We start from the raw sequence: 25,805 nt of genomic DNA, 5'->3' as shown, positions 1-25,805 counted from the left end.
CCCTGGGAGGGGCTCCGGGACATGCCCCGCCTCCAGACGCTGGGCCTCCACAACAACCGACTGTCCAGTATTCCCGCCCACGCGTCCGTCTTCCTTCCCAACATTACCTACCTGGACCTGTCCAGCAACAGGTGCGGCTCCACCTCGCAGGAACGTCTCTGCCTCCTCCTGAACCTTGTGAACCTTGCGACCTTGTGACCTTTTGCCCATTACCTGCCCTCAGATTAACCATGTTACCCGCTGAGCTGTTGGACCTTTGGTTTCCTCTGGTAGGACAGCAGGAAGGGCCGTTTCAAAGAAGAGTTCTGGGTATTGTATGTTTTCAAGAAAATATACATATTTGAATATGAATTAATTTTGTTTTTAGTCTGAGAGCTCTCTGGGTACATTGAAATGTGTAATATCATCATCATCATCATCATCATCATCATCTACACCCAGAAAAGAAGTTGCTTGTTTTAGTTACACAAAATTTTAGAGACATAAAGTGTTAATAAGTCTGATTGACTGACTGATTGATTGATTGTTGATTGATTGATTGATGAGAACAGGGAGTGCTGCTACATACCTGAAGCTCTTCTAGGAGTAGAAGACAGACATAGACCATCAATGAAGATACAATGTGTTTGTTGCTAACATCTATTCTCCCTCCTGGGCCTCAGTTCACACCCGTTGAAGGTTGTCACCCGTTATGTAATTTTATAGGTTCTGTCAAAGTTCATTACATCCATGTTACGCAGTGTATCGTGCTATGGACTTATGTGTGTGTAGACCCAAATGCTGCACAACGAGGCGGAGGATTAACGGGCGGCTCGGTGAAATCAGGCAAAGTTCAGTCTTGGTTTTTCACACACAAAGCAGACAGACAACCTGGTGCAGAGCAGGTGGAAACTAGTCCTGAGTCGGAGACGGGCTGGGTCAGCACCAGGACGTCAAGCAGGGTTAGAGTCCTGCATGGCAGAGAACAATCTGGCAAGTGTGGAGCTGGTGGTTGATGCAGGGTTGAGCCACTGGTGCGCTGATGGACCGAGTGAAGGCGGTGGGGAAGGACCGGATTGTGTCCTGCTGACCCAAGCTGTCCAATGACTGGACTTAAATCTTGGACTGGTCAGAGTAAACTGGAGTCTTGCTCATTATGATTACTTTTTGCATTGATGCACACAAACAAATCATCAAATATCTCGAGCAGAATAAAATAATACTAATACCTACAAACAAATCCCGCAGGGCCAGAAGGCTGTGAAGGTTCTCAGTCATCCAGGTCATCTTGAGGTAGAAGGGTTGAGTTCCTCAAGATCACAAAACAAGTCCAGTTGCCTTAACTCAACCCTTCTACCTCAGGGCCAGAAGGCTGGTAGGTGTATCAGAGGCAGACAGCAAAGGCAGGTCAGGAACAAGATGGGTCGGAACCAGGTACACAAGCTGGAAGAAAGAGCCAGAGAGTCATGCAGACTACAGAGGACGATCTGGCAATGAGAGAGTGTGGAGCTGCTGTGTGTGCACTGGGGTTGATTGCAGTGGTGGAGCTGCAGTTGTGTAGATTAGCTGAGTGAGAGCAGGGGTCATGGAAACGCAGCTTGTGACGCATTGCTTTGGACATGCAGGACTCCATGACAACCCCTGGTTGTGCGACTGTCAAATCTCCATGGTGACCACCTTGTCCATGTCCGTCGGAAGTCCTGTCGTCCTGATGGACCAGCTGCTGATGTGCAGCAGGTCCTTGGTGGAGTCGGGAATGTTGCTGCTGACCCAGGCTCAGCTGTCCCGCTGCATGAGACCTTCGGTCCAGCCTGCAGCCACCAGAGTCGTCTCCCCGTTGGGGAGCAACGTCATCCTCCGCTGCGATGCCACTGGCTACCCAACGCCAACCCTGACCTGGATCAAAAGCTCAGCGAGCACTGGTGAGCAGTCCAGGACAATTCTTGAAAAAAAGCAATGTTTCCCAAAATGTGAAGGTTTGGTCGTCTCCTTAGATTGCTGCAGAGAAGCCATGCTGGACTCTGACCAGCTGCCCAGGAACTTGGAGAGCTGTAAGTAGTGCAATGAAGCATGAAACACACACCTCAGCCCAAACTTGTCTCAGTTCTTAGGTTGCTACTCCATATGCTAAACTTGTCTGGGATCCAGAATCTACATCAGAAAATACAATGTACAATGAAATCTCAGTTTGCGTGAGACAAATTCTGCTCACTGTGTTTTAGTCATGCAGGAATCCCCTCGGGTCGGGGTTCGCTGGTCGGTGATAAGCCTGAACGGATTATCGTACAAGGACGCAGGTGAGTATCGCTGCCAGGCGCGGAACATGGCTGGAATTTCCGAGGCTCCCATCAAACTGAAGGTGGTGGGAATCACAAGGATGGGCAAACTTCCAAGGAGGAAGTCCCAAAAGACCACGTCGAAATCCTCCTTGAAGTACGGGAAGCCGTTCAAGACCGGCAGCCCCTCGGCGAAGGAGAACCAGGTCCTCCAAAACATCAGATCACCTTCTCCCAACAAAACCCAGACTGTCTCCATCCTCGCACCAAGGGTTCCCAAAGACCCCTCGCGGAAGACGAGTTTGCCTGATGTGAAGAGAAAGACCTCAGCATCCACCTCCGTCAAACCATCAGGACCTTCTCCAACTGGCCCGGCGTCGGAAACCATCGAATGAAAACCAGAACATGAACTCGCTGCTGGCACTGGATCACTGGATTTTTGTTTTTTTCAACCTCTACCGTCACAGTTCCATTATGTTTTGGGTAAACGCCAAACTGTGCACATGTTTGATCGACGACTAATGTGTTTGTAAAAAAAATATAAAAAAAATAAAATAAAAATGTGAGATTGAAAACCAATAAAACCTAAATGTTTGTGTCCGCCTTTGTGATGGAGCTCAGCTTCACTGAAAAGCCATCAAACTAATGAGAAGGGCGCTGGAGCAAAGACGAGCCAACAACAGATGATTTGTTTGTGGAAACCAACCAAACCATCAGCACATTATGCAAACTACACAACGAGCAGACAACCCGCAGCAACAACAACAACAACAACTGAGACTGAAGTCTGAAAACATCCTTGACAGAAAAACCTAACAACTAATAGAAAGCAGGTGTCTCCCTCTGTCTGTGTACTCTGGGTACTGCGACTTCCTCCCAACGGTCCAACAGTCCTTGTGCGTCTTTGGCTAACTGGCCATTGTAAAGTGTCTGTAGGTGTAAGTTCACGTTGAAATGACTGTTTGTCTGTGTGGTGGTGCTACCAACTGGCCATTATGTCCTCCCCTCTCTGAAACAACCAACTGTGAAAATGATTGACCAGCTCGCTAGCAGCAGCGCTTTGAAGAGGGCTTGTAATGTTTTGTGCTGAGACTGCAGCTTTTTTATGTTCCCCAGAGAGCCTTGACAGCCTGCTTGTGCTGAGAACATCACATATTAGAGAATATTTTTAATATTTATTTTCGGAATGCTTCCTATTCATGTAGACATGTGAAAATGCTATTCAACAGATACTATGACATCATTATTACAAACTAAAACTAACCACACGCATGAAAATTATAGAGCTTTTGCACTATTTTAAATAATTTGCTATATAAATGCCTTAAGTCTTTACTGTGGATAGAAAGCGGTTGCATCTTCAGTGGTTGAAGTTGATTCATTTCCGCATTGAGATGTTGCCTTTTTTACAAAGTCGGCAAAAAAGTCTTAAAAATTCTTTAAAATCATTTGAGTCTGCAGACAATTGAACATTGCTTATTGCATCATGACATCATGGAAGGATTCATATTATGAGGAACAGATCTCATGGATCTCGTACCTGGGGTCGGTGCAACGTGTTTACCAGCAGAGCGCTTTCAGAGACGACTGCTGTGTTTATTTCCCTGGATTTGAAAGTGCAGGTGTACCAGTGTAAACACCTTTGAAGTACATCGGTGCCATAACAGTGTATTTAGTGGAGGTGAACAGTGAAGCGCAATGAAACTTTATGAGTTTTTTATCTCTGCATTGAACTATAAAGACAATATGAGGGGAAGACAAAGGTTTCGCTGCATCAGCTCATTTATTATCTTCCACGGGAAGAGTGAAAACTGGGAATGACCTTGGTGTTGTGACACGGGTGCTGTAATATTTCAAATAAAAAAGTCCCACCCCCTCTTTTGTCTTGGCACCACGAGTACACGTGCTTTACGCAACTGCCTCTGACAGATCTTAAAGGTCCGGTGTGTAAGATTGGCTTGATTTATGATTTTATAGCAGTAAATGCTGAACATGCTGCCCATAAATGCATCAAGTAAAGGGTAGAATAAAAGTCGTTTAGTTTTCCAACCCTTATATAAGAATATACATGACATGGCAATAAGGGTCTGGTTCATAGTTAGCTGCTTCTTAGGAAACCTGTCTGGCAGTGGACTCCATACCAAACTCACTGTCTACAATAAAAAAATAAGACACACTGGACCTGCATGAGGAGAGTACTGAAAATATTGGTCTTAAAAGTTATATTTCAAGATGTACAGCAAAGTGCCAAAAACATTCATGTCTTGTGCAATTCATTACAATAGCACTGATTCAAGAGGAAAGAGCCAGAAAACAACTCAAATGGAGACTTTGTCATTTTGGTGGCTGGGTATATAACATTGATTCTTTTGTGTTGTGTGTGTGGTATTGTGACCCACAATAACTGGATTGCCCACCTGTGGTACAGCACATCACAATACTTCCAACAGGAGAGCCATAAAATATCATCATGGGCTGTTGGACAGTATTGTGAAGAGGCTCACAGCCTGCTGACGGTACAGCAACATGAACCCTAAGAGGCTGAAGACCCCCAGAACCCACTGCAGTAAATGCACTCAATGCTGCTACAGGCTGAATGTGTTTGCACGTGTATGTGGTTGTGTGTTTCACTGACACCTTTCTATCCTGTTCTATTTATGAGGTGGTTCTGTTTGTTTTATTTACGATGAATGTTTTTATGGTGAGCCAATGGTACCGGCAAGGATTGCACTTTTTTATATTGGGGTTGGACTTTGTACAGTGACAATAAAGTCATTTATCAAGTCATTAAATCTGATTCTGATTCACTCTTTGGGGAGTTCTGAAGAAGCCTAGGCTCTTCAAATCCGAGAATCCATAGTCTGCTGATATCAACACCTAGGATTGAGAAACGGCACGGCCCACCTGCAGACCCTCTTCCTGATTCTCACCGTTGAGTCATCTGCAAATGTATTAATTGACGCTGTTTGTTGCTATGTTACGATTAGGGATGCACAGATACAGATACCAGAGTCAGTTTTTGGTACCGATACTGGGGGTGGAGTAGTCTACTCGTATTTGTAAAATGCGTGACGATACCACAACACCAGTACCAGTTGTATATGCATGTATGTGACAGTTTTCATTACATTTGTGTTTGTTCTGCAGTGGCCCTTGAGCTGATGAATGTTGCGTAATAGCGTCTGTTTTGTGTAATGGCCTTGTTAAGTACTCGGTATCGGTGAGTACTGAAATGCAAGTACTTGTACTCTACTTGTACTGGTATCGGTGCATTCCCAGTTATGATGTTGTACCATATTGTTGTGCGCCATTAGCACAGCGTAGCCTTCGGGCTAATCGTCATGGTGGAGGAGCAGAGATACGAGCCCGACGGTCAGTGCAGATACTGCTGGGGTCAAGGCCGAGGTCTCACACCTCAAACAGAAGAAGATATCTGGTGCGATAGCAGTGAGCGCCTGGCTGCGTGCTGCACCTTCCTCACACAACTTTACACCGCTGTGCTCTCACTGCGGTCTGTCAACAACTGAAGGGACCGAGGTCCTGGAGGCTCTGGAGGCTCTGGAGGTCCTGGAGGCCCTGGAGGATCTGGAGGCCCTGGAGGCCCTGGAGGATCTGGAGGCTCTGGAGGATCTGGAGGTCCTGGAGGCCCTGGAGGATCTGGAAGCTCTGGAGGCTCTGGAAGCTCTGGTGGCTCTGGAGGCTCCGGAAACTCTGGAGGCTCCGGAAACTCTGGAGGCTCTGGAGGCTGTGGAGAATCTGGAAGCTCTGGGGGCTCTGGAGGATCTGGAGGCTCTGGAGGCTCTGGAAACTCTGGAGGGTCTGGAGGCCGTGGAGGATCTGGGAGCTCTGGGGGCTCTGGAGAGGCTCTGGAGACTCTGGAGGCTCTGGAGAGGCTCTGGAAGCTCTGGAGGCCCTGGAGGATCTAGAAGCTCTGGAAGCTCTGGAGGTACTGGAGAGGCTCTGGAGGATCTGGAGGCTCTGGAAGCTCTGGGGGCTCTGGAAGCTCTGGAGAGGCTCTGGAGAGGCTCTGGAAGCTCTGAAGAGGCTCTGGAGGATCTGGAGGCCCTGGAGGATCTGGAGGTGTTTCAGAAAGTCACACAGAGCACTTTATGATTATGGGTGTGAACTTGACAGGTCTGCAATCATTTGGAAAGATAATCATGGGTCACTGTAGGACAGGGGATGATGGATGGCAGCTAATTATTGTTGGCTGTTGGGACAATAACTGTGGTCAGGAAGAAGGAGAAGGGACGGGGAGCTGAAGCGCAGTGTGCTGAGTGAAAATCTGAAGATGTTTTCAATATTTCTCAGTTGTGTTTGTGTGTTAAACTACATATTTTCCATTCGGGATGTGTAGTCAGTATTATTCAGTGTTAGTGTGCAGTTGTTTTGCTACTCTTACAATGCAGAAAGCACAGACTCTACTTTTATACCTCTTACTGCTTTCATACTACTGAGTTTTTTTTGTTTTGTTTTTTGCATACATGGTCATCTGGAGTTCAGCAGAGTTTGATCACCATGTAGCTCATCCTGTCCCAGAAGCTCAACACAGTGCAGCCTTTGTTTTTCAATCGCACTTAACATTATGCAACCAGACTTTAAAAACTGCCGTCATGTCAACATCTATCTATCCATCTATCTATCTGCCTATCTATCTGCTGTGGGGTTTTGTAGATGTTTAACGGGAAGGAGGCGTGTTAGTGGCGGTGAGGCCAACATAAATACCTCAGTGTAAAAGCGGCGGCAGCAGCAGCAGCAGCAGCAGCAGCAGCAGCTGAAGGTTGTTTTCTTGTCTCCTCCCTCCCTGAGTGCTGGGAGCCGCGGGAACCAGCCAATCTAAACAGCGTGGTGGCCCACAGTGCAGTGCACAGCTCTGCCAAGCTCTCGGCAATAGACATTCTTGCTGCCTTTCTAATTTTGTAGGATATTGAAGTCAGGAGGGAAGCCATGGTGGAGTTTGGGAAGGAACAGAAGCGCTACTGCATCCGCGGTAAGCACGCCGTCATCATCTGTGCCACCATAGTGGTCTGCGCCCTGGCACTGGGACTGGGGCTGGGGCTGGGCCTGAAACAGCCCACCAATCCCACCCCCACATCTGAACCCACCACCTCCACCCCCACCGAGCCCCCCACCCAGCCCACCCCGACCGACCGGGGGCCGTGCCTGCTCTCCGAGGACGACAGCGGCGACTGGAAGAACTTCCGGCTGCCCGACTACGTCAAGCCCACCCACTACGACCTGCACCTGGTGCCCAACATGGTGGACGACACCTACACGGGCACGGTGGACGTGCACATGGAGGTCGCCAAGCCCACCCGCCACCTGTGGCTCCACATACGGGAGACGTTTGTGAGCGGCGCCCCCCGGCTGAAGCTGCTGAAGGCTGACGGGGAGCAGCAGGACATGACGGTCAACCGTTGCTTCGAGTACCGGACCCACCAGTACGTGGTGACCGAGGCGGCCCAGGAGCTGGCGGCCACGCAGCCCGGGGAGGTCTACGTGCTGAGCCTGGACTTCCAGGGCTGGCTCAACGGCTCTGTGGTGGGATTCTACCGGGTGGTCTACACCGAGGGAGGAGAAACAAAGTAAGTGGGTTTAATAGAACTTTTAAAATGTTTGTAGTCGGAAACTGACTGGGCCGACTGGTGAACCTAAAACCAAAAACATCCATCGTCAACCATCATTGGTCCTGATTGTCACATGCAGGACCACTTGGCTCCGCTGGGCAAAACAAATGTCAATAATATTTAAAAAAATTGATATTAGGATCTTAAAGGCATTTTTCGACCATTAGCGACAGTGATATATATGTTTGTGTGTGTGTGTGTGTGTGTGTAGGAACTGTTTCATGGGTAGACAAACTCATGGGTTCATCAGGGGCTCCGACCCCCCCGAACCCTCCGGTATTTTGCACACCTTTATTCTGAACTCATCTTTTTCTGGGCAATCAAACAGTCACTTGGGGTTGCACATCATTTCAAAGACATTTCATCTGTTTATTAGGGGCGCTGCTTCATTTTCTTCTTCCTCTGTTTGGAGACCAATCACGGTCCAGGTTATGGTCACTCAGACAGGGCAATATTAACGCTGAAGTTCTCTCAATAAATATGGGCGCAGATGAGTAATGGTTATGTTCTATGGTAATGTTCTACCAAGATATCAAATATTTTTCCCAGATCAAAACAAAACAACGAGGCAAAAGAAAGCAAAGAGCAGACGGTAGAGTTGGATCAAACCACACAACTTTCTGTCTCGCTGTTGCAACCACACAGCTTGCTGAGTATCTCACAGTGTCTGGGGTATTTATCCCGACACATAATAAACCGTGCAGAGCACATTGTGTTTACTGGCACACACAGTGTTGGAATGCTAGGACTGCACCGCACACACAGTGGCTGAGCTGTTCTTTTGTTTCTCCAACCGTCGTTTTGAGAAAAAAACACGCAGTGAGGATAAAAACAGCGACATTGTCTTTGATGATCTTTATTCATTTTGTCCGCAGGAAGATCGCTGCCACTGACCACGAGCCAACCGATGCTCGCAAGTCGTTTCCCTGCTTTGATGAACCCAACAAGAAGGCCACCTACAGCATCTCCATCACGTATGATAAAGAATATCAAGTTCTGTCCAACATGCCTCAAGAGGTAAGAGTGAAAAAACGGACAAAAGAAAAAAGATATGGAGTTAAATCATGAGAGACCACAAACCACGGCCCGGCCATTTGTGGCCCGTTAAGCGTTCTAATCCGGTCCTCTGAACATGAAGAAACGATGTTGATAGTCAGTCAGTCATAAAAGTGACATATTTTCAGTGTGTTCAGAGTCATGTCAATAAAGAGCTAAACACCCTGGTGGTCCAGGGGAGGTTCTAGGTGGTTCTGGATGGTTCTAGGAGGCCCCACACCCTGGTGGGGCTTCAAAGACACTGATTTGGTTGCAACTTTGCTTCATTTTCCATTGACATTCCAGCAACATGTTTCCTCCTATGAGGTGGCTCACCAGAACACTGCATCCATCTGCTGCTGCTCCGCTACCCCCCCTCTGACACACTGTAGAACCCACTGTGACCACCAGTCAAACAGTTTGGCCCAGCCCTGAACTAGACTGATGCTGAGAGAGGTCTTCCTCCCCAGTCGAACTCAGTGTCTTTGAAGCTCTGTGGTATTCAGCTCTTTATTGGAATGACTCTGGAAAAATGGATGCAATGCAGCTATTTTATGACTGATATAATTTCTTCAAGTTCAACTGGCTGGATTAAAAAGCTCAACGGGCCGCATATGTCCAAGCCCGTGCTAACATATTGGTTCACCCCTACAGCGCACAGAAAACATTACTGACACTGAAAGGAGGACCTACTTCATGAAGTCTATTCCAATGAGCACCTACTTGGTGTGTTTTGCTGTTCATAAGTTTGGCTTTGTGGAGATGACATCGAACCGTGGAATTCCCGTGAGTACACCACTTCCTGTCAATGTCCACACACAAAAAGCTGTTCCAACTCTTTTAGACATTGCTAGACGAAGCAGTTGTGACTCATTTGAAACTGAATGAGTGACAGTGTCTCTGTCGGTCTTTACAGCTGAGGATCTACGCCCAGCCCAGTCAAAAACACACGGCGGATTACGCAGCAAAAGTAACCAAGGTCATTTTCGACTACTTTGAAGAATATTTCGCCATGAACTACTCCATCTCCAAGCTGGGTAGGTTCCACACAGTCCTGATCCATAGCCCATTTCCACAGTGTATTTCCCAACAAATGTATGAACCGCATGTTGTTTCCATCCCAGACAAGATCGCCATCCCTGACTTTGGCACCGGTGCCATGGAGAACTGGGGCCTCATCACCTACAGAGAGACCAACCTGCTGTACGATCCCGAGGAGTCGTCCTCGCTCAACAAGCAGCGGGTGGCTAGCGTCATCGCCCACGAGCTCGTTCACCAGGTGCCGCTTCGCTTCTGTCACATGACCTACACTCATACATATTTTCAAAGAAGTATTTAAACAAGTAGACAGTGAACTGATTGACTGCACTGATCAATGACATCGTTGAAATAACAGCAGCCAGGCCACAATGACATTTCCACACAATCAGTAAACCGATCATTCCTGCCAAGGACTATGACTATTCACACACACACACACACACACACACACACACACACACACATTTATATATACATATATAAATCAGTCAGCTAGCCAAATAGCTAGCTTGGATTGCCTCAAACTGTTCTCTTAGTTTGGTGTTGAAATCAATTGTTTTTATTTTATTTTTTTGAATGACATAATATCACAATATCTCTATCAAGATAAAGATATCACGATAAAGATATCGTGATATAGATATCGCGATGGAACATTACATCTAACGGCGTTTGAGAAATCAAAGGATCAATGTTCAGAGTTTGGTTGTGTGTTGTGTGGTTGTGTGGTTGTTAATTATTGTCCTGCTTCTTTTTGACGTCCAATCACGGAGCAGCTCTTTATCGATCTAGCGGTTGTTCTATGTCGGGAAAACGAAAGATAAGAAGACAATAAAGTTGGGATAAACAGTTGTGGCGGCTGTGATGTACGCCAGATATGATGATGAGCAAATTCTGCTGAGGGTTGGAAAGCTTTAATGAGGCTGTTGTGTCGCCACAGGCAACAACATTTCAATGTAATAATAATAATAATGATAAACCAATAAAGTGATGTTATGTAAGGTAATAATGTTCTGTGACTGTAACGGTGCATTGATGCAGATGAGGAGAGACTTATTCTTTAGTTTGAATGTGTAGCAGTTTGAATTATTTAATGATTTAGGGCCTAATAAAGGCACCAATCAATATTTGGTTTCGGCTGTGCAGGTTGACGCAAATCTGCTTAATAACCGACATGTTAGACTGTTTATTTTTAACCCGCTCGGATATTTTCAAGGGACTTTTGTGTCATATTGCTTGTGTGTATGCTGCTTATTTCTGCAGTGGTTTGGCAACATTGTGACCATGGACTGGTGGGATGACCTCTGGCTGAACGAGGGCTTTGCGAGTTTCTTTGAGTATGTCGGTGTGGAGGAAGCTGAGAAGGAGTGGGGCATGGTGAGAATCTGTTTTATCGCACAGAAATCAGATCGAATCCATAAAAAGGAGTAAAAAGCCATTTATTATGCACAGCTAGCATAACCTGAAGTGTGTCTGTGCGTCACAGCGAGATATCATGATCATCGACGACGTGCTCCCCGTCATGGTGGACGACGCCCTCACCTCTTCTCACCCCATTATTGTCAACGTCTCAACCCCGGCAGAAATTACGTCTGTTTTCGACTCCATCTCCTACAGCAAGGTACACTACACACACTCGGCCATGGGGGGGGGGGCAAACTGTTTTTCTGGATTAAATCATTTAACAGGCTGCATACTTTGCCCACGTTTGCACTAAGCCAAAAAAATGCTCAGTCTGACGTGATTTTTTTGACTAAAATGCAACTTGTTTTGGTTTGTGTGTGCAGGGAGCCTCTATTCTCAGGATGCTGGAAGACTGGATGGGTAAAGACTTGTTCAGAGACGGCTGTCGAGTAAGTACGAGAGGAAGGTTCTGCCATAACAGACGATCCGTTTGGATGGATTTCGCCGGAAGTAACTGAGGTTTAAAATGTTCAGGTGACACAACGTCTCTCTTTGCTTTCGATTTTCTTCCCACAGAAATATTTGAAGGATTTCCACTTCACCAACGCCAAAACAGCCAATTTCTGGGATTCTCTTGCAAACGTATGTGTTTCAAATTTTCACATTTTTAAACCTGATTTATTCTCAGTGTTTTCACAAGAGGGACTTTGTAATTTTGTGTGACTCTAGAATTCTAGAGTTTTTGATTGTCCAAGCTTTGCATCAAACACCTCCAGGATGTCAAACAGAGACTTGACTTCGGCTTTGAGCAAATGACTAGAAAATCTGCCAGTATTTTCAAAGCATATATCTCAGACCAAGAGGGTATTGGTTTCATAAACCACATAACCACAGTGCTTAATGCAGGAATATATCTCGACAAATTAGCAGTTTGCTCCCATAAAAGGAAACAACATCTAGACTGGAAGCAACGCCATGCAAATCCCTGTAGGCTTCTCTTAATGGCATCTTGTGTGTGTGTGTGTGTGTGTGTGTGTGTGTGTGTGTGTGTGTGTGTGTGTGTGTGCAGGTCAGCGGGCTGCCCGTGTCAGAGGTCATGGACACGTGGACGATGCAGATGGGCTACCCAGTGCTGGACCTCACAGTGGCAGATGTGGCCAAACTGACGCAGAAGCGTTTCCTCCTGGACAGTAAAGCAGACCCCACCCAGCCTGAGACCCCCTATGGGTCAGTATGACACAAGTTCACATCTGAATACTCCCTGTCCTTATAAAGAAAACTCACATTTTAAAGGTCTAGTCAGTAATATTGGGCTTGATGTGTGACGCTTATATCGGTGAAAGCTTCACATACTGCCCGTTAATATGATTGAAGTACAATAAAACTCATTTGGAGATCAGTTCTCCTAAGACTATCAGGGTCCCAGTGCTCCCAGTTAGCTGCCATCTTGCACCAGCATATTTCTAAGGAAGCCTGGTGTGGACAATCCAGCTGCCTGACAGCAGAGCGTTTGGTATTTAGGCTGAACACTAGGGGGCGCCCTCAAATAAACCAACCAAGAAGAAGAAGAAGAAGGTGGAGCAGGTGTCCAGGTTTGGATGCACAAGACCACTGTAGTTCCCTGGCAGCTCAGGAGAGGGAGGGAGAGTGAAAGACGCTTTCAATGTTCTGATGACGCTGTAACTTTGATCCCTAGTTGGACTTTGCACAAGTCCGTCTGTTCACTGCAGCCACAGACTCTGTGGTTATTACTACTGAAAAAACAAAGGGGTTGTTGCCGGACCGCCACACGGCTGCTGCTGTCACTCTCACACCTACTGGATTCTGTTCTGACCCATCAGTTTGCACCTCCAGCTTCCTCGCTACTCAGACTCACTGATCACTGTCACTTGTCTGTGCATTATGAATGTGACAGTCGATGCTTGTTTGTCTCTCTGTGGCCCCCAGGACAGCTGGGATTGGACCCAGCAGAATCAGTATTAAAAAGTGATGACTTTGTCTCCCCCATACAGATATAAATGGACCATTCCAGTCAAATGGCATTCTGTGACAACTAACAAGAGTGTGACAACAATGTTTAACAAGTCCACAACAGGTACAATTCTGAGTACTCATGTTAAATCATATTTAGTATACTGTATATATACAACGACCCTTTGAGCCGTCCCGTGTTGCTTTGGTAGTCCAACTTGGACTTTGGACTGACAGCAGATATGAACGACCCACCTGACGCTGTTGCAGGCCATGCTGTTACTTTGTGTCCACGTTATTGATCTGACGCGATTGGTCTCCAGATTTCACCATCGCTGACTACGCGCCCGCCAAGGATGGACTACTGAAGGTGAACAATGACCACATGGGATTCTACAGAGTCAATCATGACGCTGCCTTGTGGACGGACATCACTGCGCAGCTTCAGATCAACCCACAGGTGAAGCTCTTGTTGCGTCTACCGCCGAGGAGGACGTCCGGTTCCTCTGACAGCGTAAACGCAGTGATCCGTGTTGGTTTTTTACAGCTGCGATGCAGCAATGTTGCCCCTCAGGTTTCAACTCAGAGTATTCACCCATCTGGTCGCTTTAACTGAAAACATTTCTGCAACTCTTGACTCGTTTTGACGTGATAAAAACGGCCCTGGGACCGGTTCCTTGGTAACGGTCCAGTGCAATGCAAGGATCCACTCTTTCAGCTTTGAGGAACCCAAATACATATTTGCATAAAAGTAAAGAAACCCTTTAAAAACTATTTGGAAGTATTTTTACATGCATAAACTTCATTGCGGACTTGTTCACGTATGTGCAGTAACTCACTGGAAACAATAGTTTACCTGTTTGGGTGTTAAAACTCTCCAACAAGATACATTGTGCAGGTAATACGTGTATATTCAGAACTCTATACTGGCAAACTTGACAAAGAAGTACTTGTACACAGGTGTCTGGGTTTTTCATTCTACTCCCCTGTCTCTTTCTTTGGACAGGTGTTGGACGCGGCCGATCGCACCAGCTACATCGATGATGTCTTTGCTCTTGCGAGGTAAAAATTTGAGCCCAAGAATGAAACTTTGTAGCAACTCTTTGATTCTTTACAGGCAGAGAATTTGACGTTTGTGATTCTTTTTTTAGGGCAAACCTTATTGATTATGGCACTGCCTTGAACCTCACCATGTACCTGACCAAAGAAACGGAGTACATTGCCTGGAGTCGAGTGTCTTCCTCAATAGCCTACGTTCGGGACATGCTCTCCAGCAACACAGAGTTATTCCCAATGTTTCAGGTAGGAAGCCTGCTGCTGCTGTCACAATAGATCATTGTCTCTTCACTGTTATCAGTATGTAAATATATGACTTGGTCATTGTGCTTCTTTGAAAGCAGAGTTGCAAACACCTTGAGAATTTCATGTAAATAAACCACAGTGTCATCGTGGACTATCAAGAATAGGAACAACAGGAAACGTTGTTATCGTACTGCAATGGGTTAGAAAATAACAATGTCAGATAACAAATCAGTGAGTCGGCACTTCACCGGAACAAACAAGCAGTGGAGTTTGACCGAGACGGGATCTCGCATCCCATCATGTGAAAGTGAACTTTTATATTTCCCATTATTATGTCTGGAAGTGAAGTATCCTCAAGTCATAAAACCAAACGCCTTTTAGTGTCAACCCAAGAATTTTTCAATATCATTTCATAGTCGCTGTCGGTATAATACAATACCACAAGGCCTCTAGGGATTGGCCGAGAATCTGATTGTGTAGACTTTGTGTATTTATGCTGTCCTTCTTTTTTTTTCTTCTTCTTTTTGTTTAGAAATGTGAACCTGTGAACTTTTTAAAAATACTCAGCTGATAGAGAGGATGAAGGACAGCCGGTCCAGCGTGTTTATACCACAGACGTCATGTTGTTATAGTGTCCAGTACCAGGACATCCTACAGGGCGACTCATTCACTGTCCTGCTTCACGGACTCTTTGAAGCTCCTCACTTTATCTTCTGGCCTGCGTCTCTGTTCAGGCTGCACATTCTCTGACATTTTTTCCTGTTTTAGACACGACTTCCCTGAAGTGTGTCTCTCAGGTGGACCTGCTCAGTACAAGCGTGTTGTAAGACCATAAGACCATAAGACCGTGAACATACGTCAAGGTTCTCACAGATCCTTCTGTTTCATGTCCTTCTCCAGCAAATGTTCCGGGTCTACGTGAAACCGATATCGACCGAACTGGGATGGATCGACACAGGGACTCAGACACAGAGGTAGCCACTTCCATCCTCACACCTGTTGCTGCTCTCAAGTCACATCAGATGAACTGAATTATTTCAAGCCGTTTTTCATGTCGAGCCTCATTGTGATGTTTTTTTTCCCAGGTTGCTGAGAGAGACTGTGCTGGGCATCGCATGCCAAATGAACGATGAAGATGCTCTGCTTCAGGCCTCCAGCCTCTTTGACCAGTGGATCAATGGATCCCTCAGGTATCAATAACCTACACTATATTTACAGGCGGTTCAACTGATCACCATACACAGCACCCACTTCTTTCACTTATCTGGAGATATCAGTACACAGCAGGGCTACCTATCACATACTGATGACCTCATTTATAGAGTAGAATGATAGAAATAGAATAGAATGAGATGCCTTTATTAATTCCACATTGTGGACATTTGCATAATTGCAGCAACAATAAAGTGCAAAGAGAAGAAAAAAAAATCTTCATTATAAATAAATAATTAGAAGAAAAATAAACCATTTCCTGAGTAAGAAAGGAAAAAACAGAGCTTTACATCTACAGTGGGATTATTTACAAGTTATCTGCATAATATTGACATATAAATAAGTGTTTTATTGCACCTTCGTGGAATGTAAGGTGGCCGAGAAAATGTTTTATTCAGCGCAGTTGTACAGGTAGGAAAAGACCTGCGGTATGACATTGATGACCTTTGACCTCATACCTGCAGCAAGGTACCGGTGAACCTGCGGCTGCTCGTCTACCGATACGGCATGAAGAAATCAGGCAACGAGCAGAAGTGGGAGGTGATGTTCCAGAGGTACAGAGATTCCAGTCTGGCTCAGGAGAAGGACAAGCTGCTGTACGGACTGGCATCCGTGGAGAACGTAGACCTGCTCTACAGGTGAGTGCAGTACATGCAGGTTTAAAGGTCCAGTGTAGAATACTCGGCCCGATTTACCATCTTTACATTGATGAAAGCTCAACATACTGCCCAAAAACACATTAAACAGTCTACACTGGCAGTACAAGAGAAGTAAATTTGATTTTCTTCTCTTAGAACGACTCTCATATATATATATATCAGAATCTGCACAGACCAATCAGGGTCCCAGTGCTCCCAGTTAGCTGCCATCTGGCACCAGCATATTTCTAAGGAAGCCTGGTGTGGACAATCCAGCTGCCTGACAGCATAGCGTTTGGTATTTAGGCTGAACACTAGGGGGTGCCCTCAAATAACCCAACCAAGAAGAAGAAGGTGGACCAAGTATCCAGCAGGTTTGGATGCACAGGGCCACCGTAGTTCACTGGCAAGCTCAGGAGAGGGAGGGACAGTGAAAAACTGCAATCTAAACCATGACCATTGGATGTCGCTGTTTCTTCTTCAAAATGTCCAAATATGACCCACTGGACCTTGCAATGTTCTGATGATGCCGCCTCCCTCCGCTTACTTACTGCTAAAAATATGTAGTTAATATTATATTATAAATTGAGTTGTGACGTCGTAGAAATGTGAAATATACATACAAACACAGGTGTCTGAGTCTGAGTGGATGATCTCCCATGTGTGACCACCAGGCTCCTGGAGGCCAGCAAGAACGAGAGCGTGGTGAGGAGCCAGGACTTGTTCACGCTGGTGCGCTACGTGTCCTACAACCCCCTGGGGAAGAGCATGGCCTGGGATTGGACCACACTCAACTGGGACTACCTTGTCAGCAGGTGAGGGACCTCTGAGCATCGAGCTGAGAGAAGAATCTGGTTTTACCTCCAAGATCCACAGTGGCACTTCCAGAATAAAGTGGATTTAAGGGCCCGGCTCTTCATTTACAGGACCGACCGTTACCTGGGGGAGCTGTGCAAAGCAGTGATACCTGGGACAAATCAATCTGCTCCATTTAAATTACTGTGTTGTAGGAACAAATGTGTAGTTTGTAGTTTCCCATCAAAACAGGAAAATAAATGTTCTACGATCCAAGCCTTAGTTATCAGTTGTGTTGTTATCACATTTTTTTTTTTTTTTTACCACCACTTGTACATTCTTGCAAAAAGCTCCCCAATTTGTTGATGTAGTGTGGTTATCTTCTGTTTTTAAAAACTACACTGGGCACCTCTGTTTCAGTCTAAACTTGTCTCTCTTCCAGATACACCATAAACGACAGAAACCTGGGTCGCCTTCCTTCCCAGATCACCACCACCTACAACACGGACCTCCAGCTGTGGAAGGTGAGGCCCCAGTAGAGTCTCACACTCACGCGGTGTACTGTAGGAAAACTGTAGAGCTGTTTGACTGTAACATCAAACAACTCTAAATGAAAGACTTTGTTGTATCTACCAAACAGAATGTTTCACCAAGTTTTGTGAGAATTAATAAAGAAATTAATAAATGAATAACAAATTGAATTCCGGAATTGAATACGGAGACGCATAGCAACTATCAACACAAAGGCTGAGATTGTGATGAAAGTACGCACAAACCTCAGCGCTGTAGTCACAATTCCCTGTGTGTTCCAGATGGAGAATTTCTTCAAGCTGCACTCCGAGGCCGGAGCGGGCGAGATGCCTCGGCAGCAGGCCCTGGAGACGGTGCGCAACAACATCGAGTGGCTGAGCAACAACCTGGACGAGATCGCCACCTGGCTGAGGGCGACGGTGCCCGCGCCCGTCTGAAGAGTTTCATCACCATCGGGGACTGGTTATTGTCATTTGTTTATTTGTTTATGAGCTTTATGGGGAAACACACAAAGAGTTTAACAGTGTGAAGTCTGGGCTTGTAAAATGTGTTGAGAATATCCATGTGGACCTGTTGCTACACACACTTCATCTGGTTTGATGCCACTTTATGTCCGGTGAACTCTAGAAATGTTGCCACATTGTTGATTTGCTGCTTCTTTACCTTCTTCTTCTCTCCTACATTCTGCCTGTGAGTGTGTGTGTGTGTGTGTGTGTGTGTGTGTGTGTGTGTGTGTGTGTGTGTGTGTGTGTGTGTGTGTGTGTGACAGTGGTCATGTGAGAGACCATCAATGCCTGTACATTTCATGATTGTGTAACCTTGTAGAAGATTTTTTTGTAATATAATCTCATAAACTGTCCAAATATTTAAGAGATGCCATAAACAGTGACGATATCAGGATGCAACAATATCCCAATAAACTGCTATCGACAATCAACTGAACACAGAGCGAGGGATATATTTCATGTGATATTATTTTTTTTTAAATACGTCTTCGCTCAAAGGTTTAACCGCATGTGACGATCACGGTTGCTGCTTCCTTGGAATCCAACTGTGATGAGTTGAGTTTCCATCATATCGATAATCATGCTAAAAAAAAAAACATGGAGTTTGGTCGGGAAGTTACAACGTAGCGACAAGAAGAACACAATTCAAATGTCCATGGTGAAAAGCAAAGCGCAGTGGGTTTCTGTCCAGCAGCTCACTGGGTGAGGGGTTGTTGGGAGGAGGTCATGGGAACTTGAGTGTTGATGGTGACCCGCTGCCTGCTTTGACATCGAATCATTCCAATGATGGCTCTTCGGAACCTGTATGGAAGAAAAATGACCTCCGTGAATGAGCTGACCGAACGCAAAGCCGCCCAACATTTAGAACCTCGCAACCGCTGTGGACTCTGAGACGACCAACCAGTGGCAGGCCGGAAATTCCACTCCCTTAGTCCACCCTAAATTCATACACCTCATATTACCTGACATATAGAATCAATAGAGAACCACACTGACACATCACATCACCTCCATATAGAAGACACAGGAGACCTGGTGGAGCAACACTCAGTTTCTGGCTCATTGCATTCATCATTCAGACTCAGTGACTGAGGCCACTGTCAGAGATTCCTCAACAAAAGTTTCAATCAGTCCACCAACACTAAACTCTGAGAGCTTCAACTCAAACTATTGGACTATTTAGTCATTAAACAACTGAACAAGTTGCTGCAGCTGCTGCGTCAATGTGCTGTTATTCACCTTCTGCATCTCAGACGATTTGGCGACTAAATCTTCAACCGGATCTCCAGGTTGAGTTAGTCTTAGAGGTTCTACGGTTCTTATCCAATCACAGGTTGCGTGTGAGGTTCAGTGAAGTGACGTACACCAGCTGGTCTCGGCATCGGAGACTCCAGGTCCGTTTTTTCTCAGATCGCAACTAATTGGAGTCCATTCACCGACAGCCAACAGCAGCCTGCAGCGTCGGTTCTGGAGGCCTCAGGCAGATTTCATAGAACCTGACAACACCAGCTAGCTGAAATATGATTGGATAAACACTCTACTGCAGGGGTGTCAAACATACGGCCCGCGAGCCGGATCAGGCCCGCAAAGTGTTTTTTTTTCTGGCCCGCGAGATGATTTTGAAATAAGAGTGCTCAAAGAAGACGAACAAAGTAAAACAAAGAAAACAACTGGAAGTTGTTGTTATTTGTACGTCATTATTACCATCCCATGATTTTACCGGTCCGGCCCACTTGGGAATAGATTTTCCTCTATGTGGCCCGTGAACCAAAATGAGTTTGACACCCCTGCTCTACTGTAATATACAACAATTGGAAGCAGCGCCACCAAGTGGATATCATATGATGTCAAAAGAACAGACTATGGGCAGTAACTTTATCATCATATTTACGGGAAAATGTACTTTTCTAAGTGTAGTTCGGCCAGCAGAGAAGGACTAGCTGGCCCTGACAGCGCCCCCCACTGCAACCAACTGGTATCTGTGCACGCTTACTTTTTGTTTGCAGCCACGTAAATGCAAGGGTTGTAGAAGGTGGAGGACTTTGCGAAGAGAGGAGCGATGATGGCCATAGCGGCCGGGATGGTCTTGGGGTCTCCGAACGATGCCCAGAGACACACCATGGAGTAGGGAGACCAGGCCACCAGGAACATGACGATCATCAGGATGGACATCTGGCAGCACATCAAGAACACATTTACATCAGCAGATCAAAGGGATATTTGATTGACCTTTCACGCAAACATCATTGATGGACATTTTGCTTTAATGTCAATGGAAAAATTCAAGCAAAACAAACTTGCAACCAAATCAGTGTCTACGAAGCCCCACCAGGGGGTTTAGCTCTTAGAACAACCTAGAACCACCCAGAACCATCCAGAACCATCAAGGTGTTCAGCTCTTTATTGAAATGACTCTGGAAACACTGCAATCATAGAGGAGATGCAGCTGTTTGATGACTGACTGACTATTAATATAATTTCTTCAAGTTAGGCAGGACCACATTAAAAAGCTTAATGGGCCGCATATGGCCCGTGGGCCATAGTTTTCCCACCCGTGGGTTTGACGGACTTTAAGTATTTAAAAGTCATAGGCAAGGTAACAAAACATCTCCAGAAATGTTAGAATATAATATTTAATATTCCCGGGCTTGCTGGTGAACTACGGTGGCCTTGCGCAGCCAAACCTGGATACTTGGTCCACCTTCTTCTTCTTCTTCTTCTTGATTTATTTGAGGACGCCCCCTAGTGTTCAGCCTAAATACCAAACGCTCTGCTGTCAGGCAGCTGGATTGTCCACACCAGGCTTCCTTAGAAATATGCTGGTGCAAGATGGTAGCTAACTGGGAGCACTGGGACCCTGACTGGTCCGTGGAGAATCACCTTGGTGACATCCATCTGGTCCGACCAGTCGGTGTTGACGCTGTCCAAGCAGTTGCTGGCCTTGTATCTCTTCACCGTCGCCGACACGTTGTAGTAGCAGTAGAACATGACGGACAGAGGCACCACAAAGTTCACTGCGATCACCGCCATGGTGTAGGAGATGAAGGACCTGGGAGAAGAGAAGGAAGGTGATGGTTAGGGTTGGGGTAGGCTGACAATAACAATAAACAGTTGATTATTATTATTAGTAGTGGTAGGATGATAATAATATAAATAATAATAATAATAATACAAATAATAATATAATAACACCATCATCATCATCATCATCATCAATAATAATAGATGCTTACAAATAAAGTTAAAAATAAAATTCGAGTAACTTATGAATGACTTTCTAGTCTGCGTTATTGTAGGACCAATACTTTACAAATGGTTAATAATTGCTAAGATCAACTAATGCTAATGCTAAAAGTGTGAACTCACGCGTCATTCTGCCTCCAGTTGATGGTGCATGTGGCTCCGGTGGGGTCTGGAGCGTAACTAGCCCAGCCCACGATGGGCATGGAGGACCAGAAGACCGCGTTGAGCCACGCAGCCACGATCAGGAGGTTGTAAGATCGAGTGGTCATCTTCTGCCCTGGAAAGACCAGTGACAGTTTGAACTCAATGACAGGAAGGCTGGTGGAATGGTCAGCATGTTAATCCACAGGTTGGCTTGGTTTGATGGTTTGCTGATGACTTCTTACTTTGGATTATTATAGATTAGATTCGACTTTGTTGTCGTTGCACAATGTCACAAGTACAGAGCAACGACATGCAGTTCAACCACAGTGCTAGCAGTTAATTAAATACAAATGCACAGTAGTGCAAATGAATAATTGAACTGTTGCAATAACGTGCTGGTGCGAAATAAGAAATAATGCAAAATGAATATGTTTTGCCATAGGTATCTACAAAATATAACATATATATTTGGAAAATATACAGATGAGATTTATCTGAATTTAGTAATATACAACGATTTTGATGTAAATAATAAATAATAAATAAAATGTAGTCTTTAAAAATATGAACAAGGTTTAAAAATACCGATGTCTGGTCTGCAGATGGTGAGGTAGCGGTCGATGGCCACCACCGTCAACAGGCCAATGCTGGCCATGCCAAAGAAGATATTCAGAGCTGCATAAACCTGAAGGCAAATCAACAGGTGTGAGCAACTCAACAGACCCACTAACCACTTGATTGCAAAGGAAGATTTTGGCTTAATATCACACATATGGCTTCATATCACAGGCAAACAACAAGCTATAATCTGTCATAAGAATGGATCATGTAGCCTACTGCCACTGCTGCAAGGGACTGAATGTGCTCGGAGGTTTAGTCTCATGGTGGGCTTGGACTAAGTCAGGTATGCGAGGGGGACATTCTCAAAGGCTTAAGAAACTGGCAAAAACAAAAACCTCCCTGCAATCTATAAATAGCTCTCATGTATCTGCAAACACCTCCACGTTTCTCCAAGTGTGAAGTCTTTTATCTTGCAGACCAATTTCAAGAACCTCAATCTGATCTCTTCTCAGATCTGCTGAGAATATGAGCAGAACCATCTGTGTCCTAGCGTCTTTAGCTATGACAAAACGACAGACAAAGTGTGATTGCAACAAAGTAACCAAACACCTGTTGTGAAACAATATGATCAGAATGTTTTATCCCCCACCCACCTGACAACCGGTGTAGCCAAATTTCCAGCTGCCGTGGAGGTCTGAGGCAGCTGACATGGGGTAGCCAATGCCGGCCACGCCGATGTCGGTGAAGGCGAGGTTGATGATGATGAAGTTGGTGGCCGTACGCAGCTCCTTGAACTTCACAAACATCATCAAGACCACGATGTTGCTGGCTAAGCTGACCACACCTGCGGAAGAAGCACAGGGAGTACTGGTCTGCTCTGGGTGGTGAGGAGTGAAAGTCCAACCGACAGAAACTGACAGACAGACAGACAGACAGTAACTCTGAACGCAAAACACACAACTCAACACAAACATGTACTAATGTGCCTGACAATGGCTAAGCATTGGTGCTCTTGCCAGGAACCTGCAATCTGGACAGTATATGTCGATGATGTTGTGGTTGAAGTTAATATCTGTGCTCCACCTTTTTGCCATCAAATGTTCTTGAATATTTGAATGCTTTGAGTTTTTTCATGTGGAAATGTAAAAGGTAATTTGTAGTTTCCTGGAGGATAGATAAAATACTACACCAACACGAGAAGTAGAAGCATGGAGCAGCTACAGTGCATGTTGTCATTCTTGCCCGGTGGCATCTCTTCACTCGAGAAGTTGCATAGTTTTCCTATCATGTAATAGCAACACCTGAAATGAAAAAGAATTGAAGACCTTGCCCTCGCCGTCACGTGATCCTCTGTGCCCGCATGAGGCAGAAGACGGCAGCATTGGAAACGTGGGATATGTTCTCAAATCAGCCACTTTCACAAAGAACCCAGCTTGTGCCAAGAGCTGTTGCATAATGCCGCCAGAACGACCTCTTAAAAGCTAACAACAGATTAATCCTTCGACGTGATTTTCTTTCAACAATGTCCAGAAGCCCCCCTGCTTGCTGGACGCAGTCGCAATTTTACTCTGAAAATCCCACATTTTGAAGACCTGTCCATGAGGATGATTATCTGCAGCCTGGCTGTCCGGGTGGGAGGATGTTTTACGTCTTTTCACCAAGTACAAATGAAATCACTCATTGACTGAACGTCATGCGTGAAAGGTATTGTGAAGCTGAGACACGACGAGTGTACACACGCAGATCAAAAGTATCGTGTCCAAAGATTAATTACGGTCACCATTAATTGCTTTACGGTGTAAGTAAAGTAAGTGTGTTTTGCTGAAAGTACAGGTTCTGTTTCATAGAAGAAGAAACCATATACTGTCCACATACTGGTGATAAACTGTGAACATACAGGCATGAGACTCTTCAGTTTAGTTAGTTGGGAAATATTGTTTTGTATCTCAAACATCTCTTTCTACAGCGCACAGCAGCCAGCAGGGCATTCAGTAGATGAACTGGTGGCTCACTAGTGGCTCACTAGTGACTCACTAGTGGCTCACTTTGTAAAATTTGAACTCTTATTTGCTACTAATTCGGAACTCAGCCTGCTGCCGAGCTGCGATTCCATAACTTGCACACACAACGTTTCTTGGTGAAAACTGCTGTCAAACACTAGTGACTCCTGCCATTAGCATGGTTCAACAGCACTGCGACTGCAGTGAAAAATCAAGCAGATCAATCACACTTTCACAAGTGGCACTGGGTGGTCGTCTCCATCTTACCTGCAGTAATCAGATATGCAGCCACGATGTTGTGCTCCGTTTGGCTGAAGGCACTTTCCCCTCCGTAAGGTTGCACCTTATCGTCTGAAATATTAGCTAAGGAGTCCAACGCCATTTTTTTTTAGACTCAGCCACAGGATTTGGGATTGGAATAAAATGCGACGCAAACAGGTTGCTCACCCAAATCAATGGATAAAAAACAAAACAAAAAACTTCATACGAGAGAGAGACAGAGAGGGGCCTCAGGTCTCCCTCTCACTCCAATCTGAAAGGTATTGTTGTGTGTGTGTGTGTGTGTGTGAAAGGGAGGGATTAATGCATACCGCTGCTCTCTAATTAGCAGGAGGCAGCGTGCACGCTCGTCGGGCTCGCAGGATTACACCTCACGTGGAGCTTGGCTGCTGTTTGGGTTGTGACCAATGAGATTTGACATTACAAAACAAACAGCATTGAGTTCATGTGTAAAGCTCAGGCCAGCGGCTGGTCCTCCTGACAGGGGCGAGCTGAAGGTGAGGAAGTCTCGCCACACGTGTGAATATTAGTTTGAATGCTTGTACGTAAATGTGTTGACTTTGTAGGTCATACACACATTAAACACCCAAATGAACTCCCTTAAATGTAGTTGATCATGCCACTGCTTTCCAATAGTGGTTCAGCCGCCAAAGAAAACAGCTGGGGCTTTTCTGTGAGAAGCCTTCAGCTCAGCTGTGAGTGTGAATGGTTGATTCTAGCTAATTATAGCCAATAGTTACTTATTTTTCATTGATAAGTCATACGATTGAACTATACGAGTACAGGTAATAGTACATATAAGATAATACTTGACATTTGCTTCTTACTTTGCCACTCAATGTTCAGGAATCAATGGCCTCACAAGATTGGCTGCAAACACATAAACGACTGCCTGTTGTATTATTGATTCAGTTTTCTATTCATCCATCACTTCTTTGGATAAAAACATCATTTGGGTTTTAATGTTGACACTAAGAATTGGTCAAAAAGACAGAAAATCCCCAGTCTGGACATTTTCATTGTCTGTTGTAAAGGCTTGGGACAAAGTTCCATGAATAAGTCCATTGACCTCAGAGACCAGGGGTGGGCAACTTTGACAGAGAGGCCGGAGCAGCAGCAGATGGTTTGCTGAGCCACCTCATAGGAGGGAAAAATATATCATGGGATATGTAGAAAACATGTTGCTTTAATGTCAATTAAAAATGAACAAAAGCAGTTACAACAAACATCCTTATTTGAAGTCCCACTGTATTCAGCTCTT

General features: G+C 45.4%; 3 protein-coding genes across 4 annotated transcripts in view; 2 read left to right on the top strand and 1 right to left on the bottom strand.

The window, feature by feature from the left end:
• The window catches only part of lrit3b (leucine-rich repeat, immunoglobulin-like and transmembrane domains 3b), a 4,443-nt gene extending 1,693 nt beyond the window's left edge, over window positions 1-2,750 (top strand). Inside the window, exons 2-6 of the mRNA XM_076027434.1 lie at window positions 1-131; window positions 224-269; window positions 1,577-1,901; window positions 1,974-2,030; window positions 2,202-2,750. The exon at window positions 1-131 is cut by the window's left edge and continues 244 nt beyond it. Coding sequence (XP_075883549.1) covers window positions 1-131; window positions 224-269; window positions 1,577-1,901; window positions 1,974-2,030; window positions 2,202-2,650 — 1,008 coding nt within the window. The 3' untranslated portion in view covers window positions 2,651-2,750. The remainder of the gene's footprint in view (window positions 132-223; window positions 270-1,576; window positions 1,902-1,973; window positions 2,031-2,201) is intronic.
• A 4,278-nt stretch (window positions 2,751-7,028) lies between these two features.
• enpep (glutamyl aminopeptidase) lies at window positions 7,029-18,577 on the top strand. Its single transcript, XM_076027790.1, has 20 exons — window positions 7,029-7,840; window positions 8,758-8,899; window positions 9,572-9,703; window positions 9,834-9,954; window positions 10,042-10,196; window positions 11,222-11,335; window positions 11,445-11,579; window positions 11,746-11,811; window positions 11,939-12,004; window positions 12,432-12,589; window positions 13,375-13,457; window positions 13,657-13,793; window positions 14,340-14,395; window positions 14,485-14,635; window positions 15,536-15,609; window positions 15,721-15,825; window positions 16,312-16,485; window positions 17,160-17,300; window positions 17,723-17,804; window positions 18,093-18,577. The coding sequence occupies exons 1-20, from the start codon at window positions 7,203-7,205 to the stop codon at window positions 18,246-18,248; spliced, it is 2,886 nt and encodes a 961-aa protein (XP_075883905.1). The 5' UTR covers window positions 7,029-7,202; the 3' UTR covers window positions 18,249-18,577.
• Window positions 18,459-25,025, bottom strand: rrh (retinal pigment epithelium-derived rhodopsin homolog). Of its 2 annotated transcripts, XM_076027781.1 has the most exons (7): window positions 24,533-25,025; window positions 22,919-23,109; window positions 22,290-22,389; window positions 21,684-21,837; window positions 21,198-21,366; window positions 20,311-20,489; window positions 18,459-19,118 (listed from the first exon to the last, which is right to left on the bottom strand). In XM_076027781.1, the coding sequence occupies exons 1-7, from the start codon at window positions 24,645-24,647 to the stop codon at window positions 19,013-19,015; spliced, it is 1,014 nt and encodes a 337-aa protein (XP_075883896.1). In that variant the 5' UTR covers window positions 24,648-25,025; the 3' UTR covers window positions 18,459-19,012. The 2 variants fall into 2 exon arrangements, with proteins under 2 accessions (XP_075883896.1, XP_075883895.1); XM_076027780.1 differs by lacking the exon at window positions 24,533-25,025 and having other exon boundaries at window positions 22,919-23,257.
• Window positions 25,026-25,805: the final 780 nt, after the last annotated feature.

Source organism: Nelusetta ayraudi, unplaced genomic scaffold, assembly GCF_046127955.1.
Source record: "Nelusetta ayraudi isolate G7.1 ecotype Tasmania unplaced genomic scaffold, CSIRO-AGI_Nayr_v1 ptg000021l, whole genome shotgun sequence".
NCBI classification, from domain to species: Eukaryota; Metazoa; Chordata; class Actinopteri; order Tetraodontiformes; family Monacanthidae; genus Nelusetta; species Nelusetta ayraudi.
This window is presented reverse-complemented; position numbering and strand designations above follow the sequence as displayed.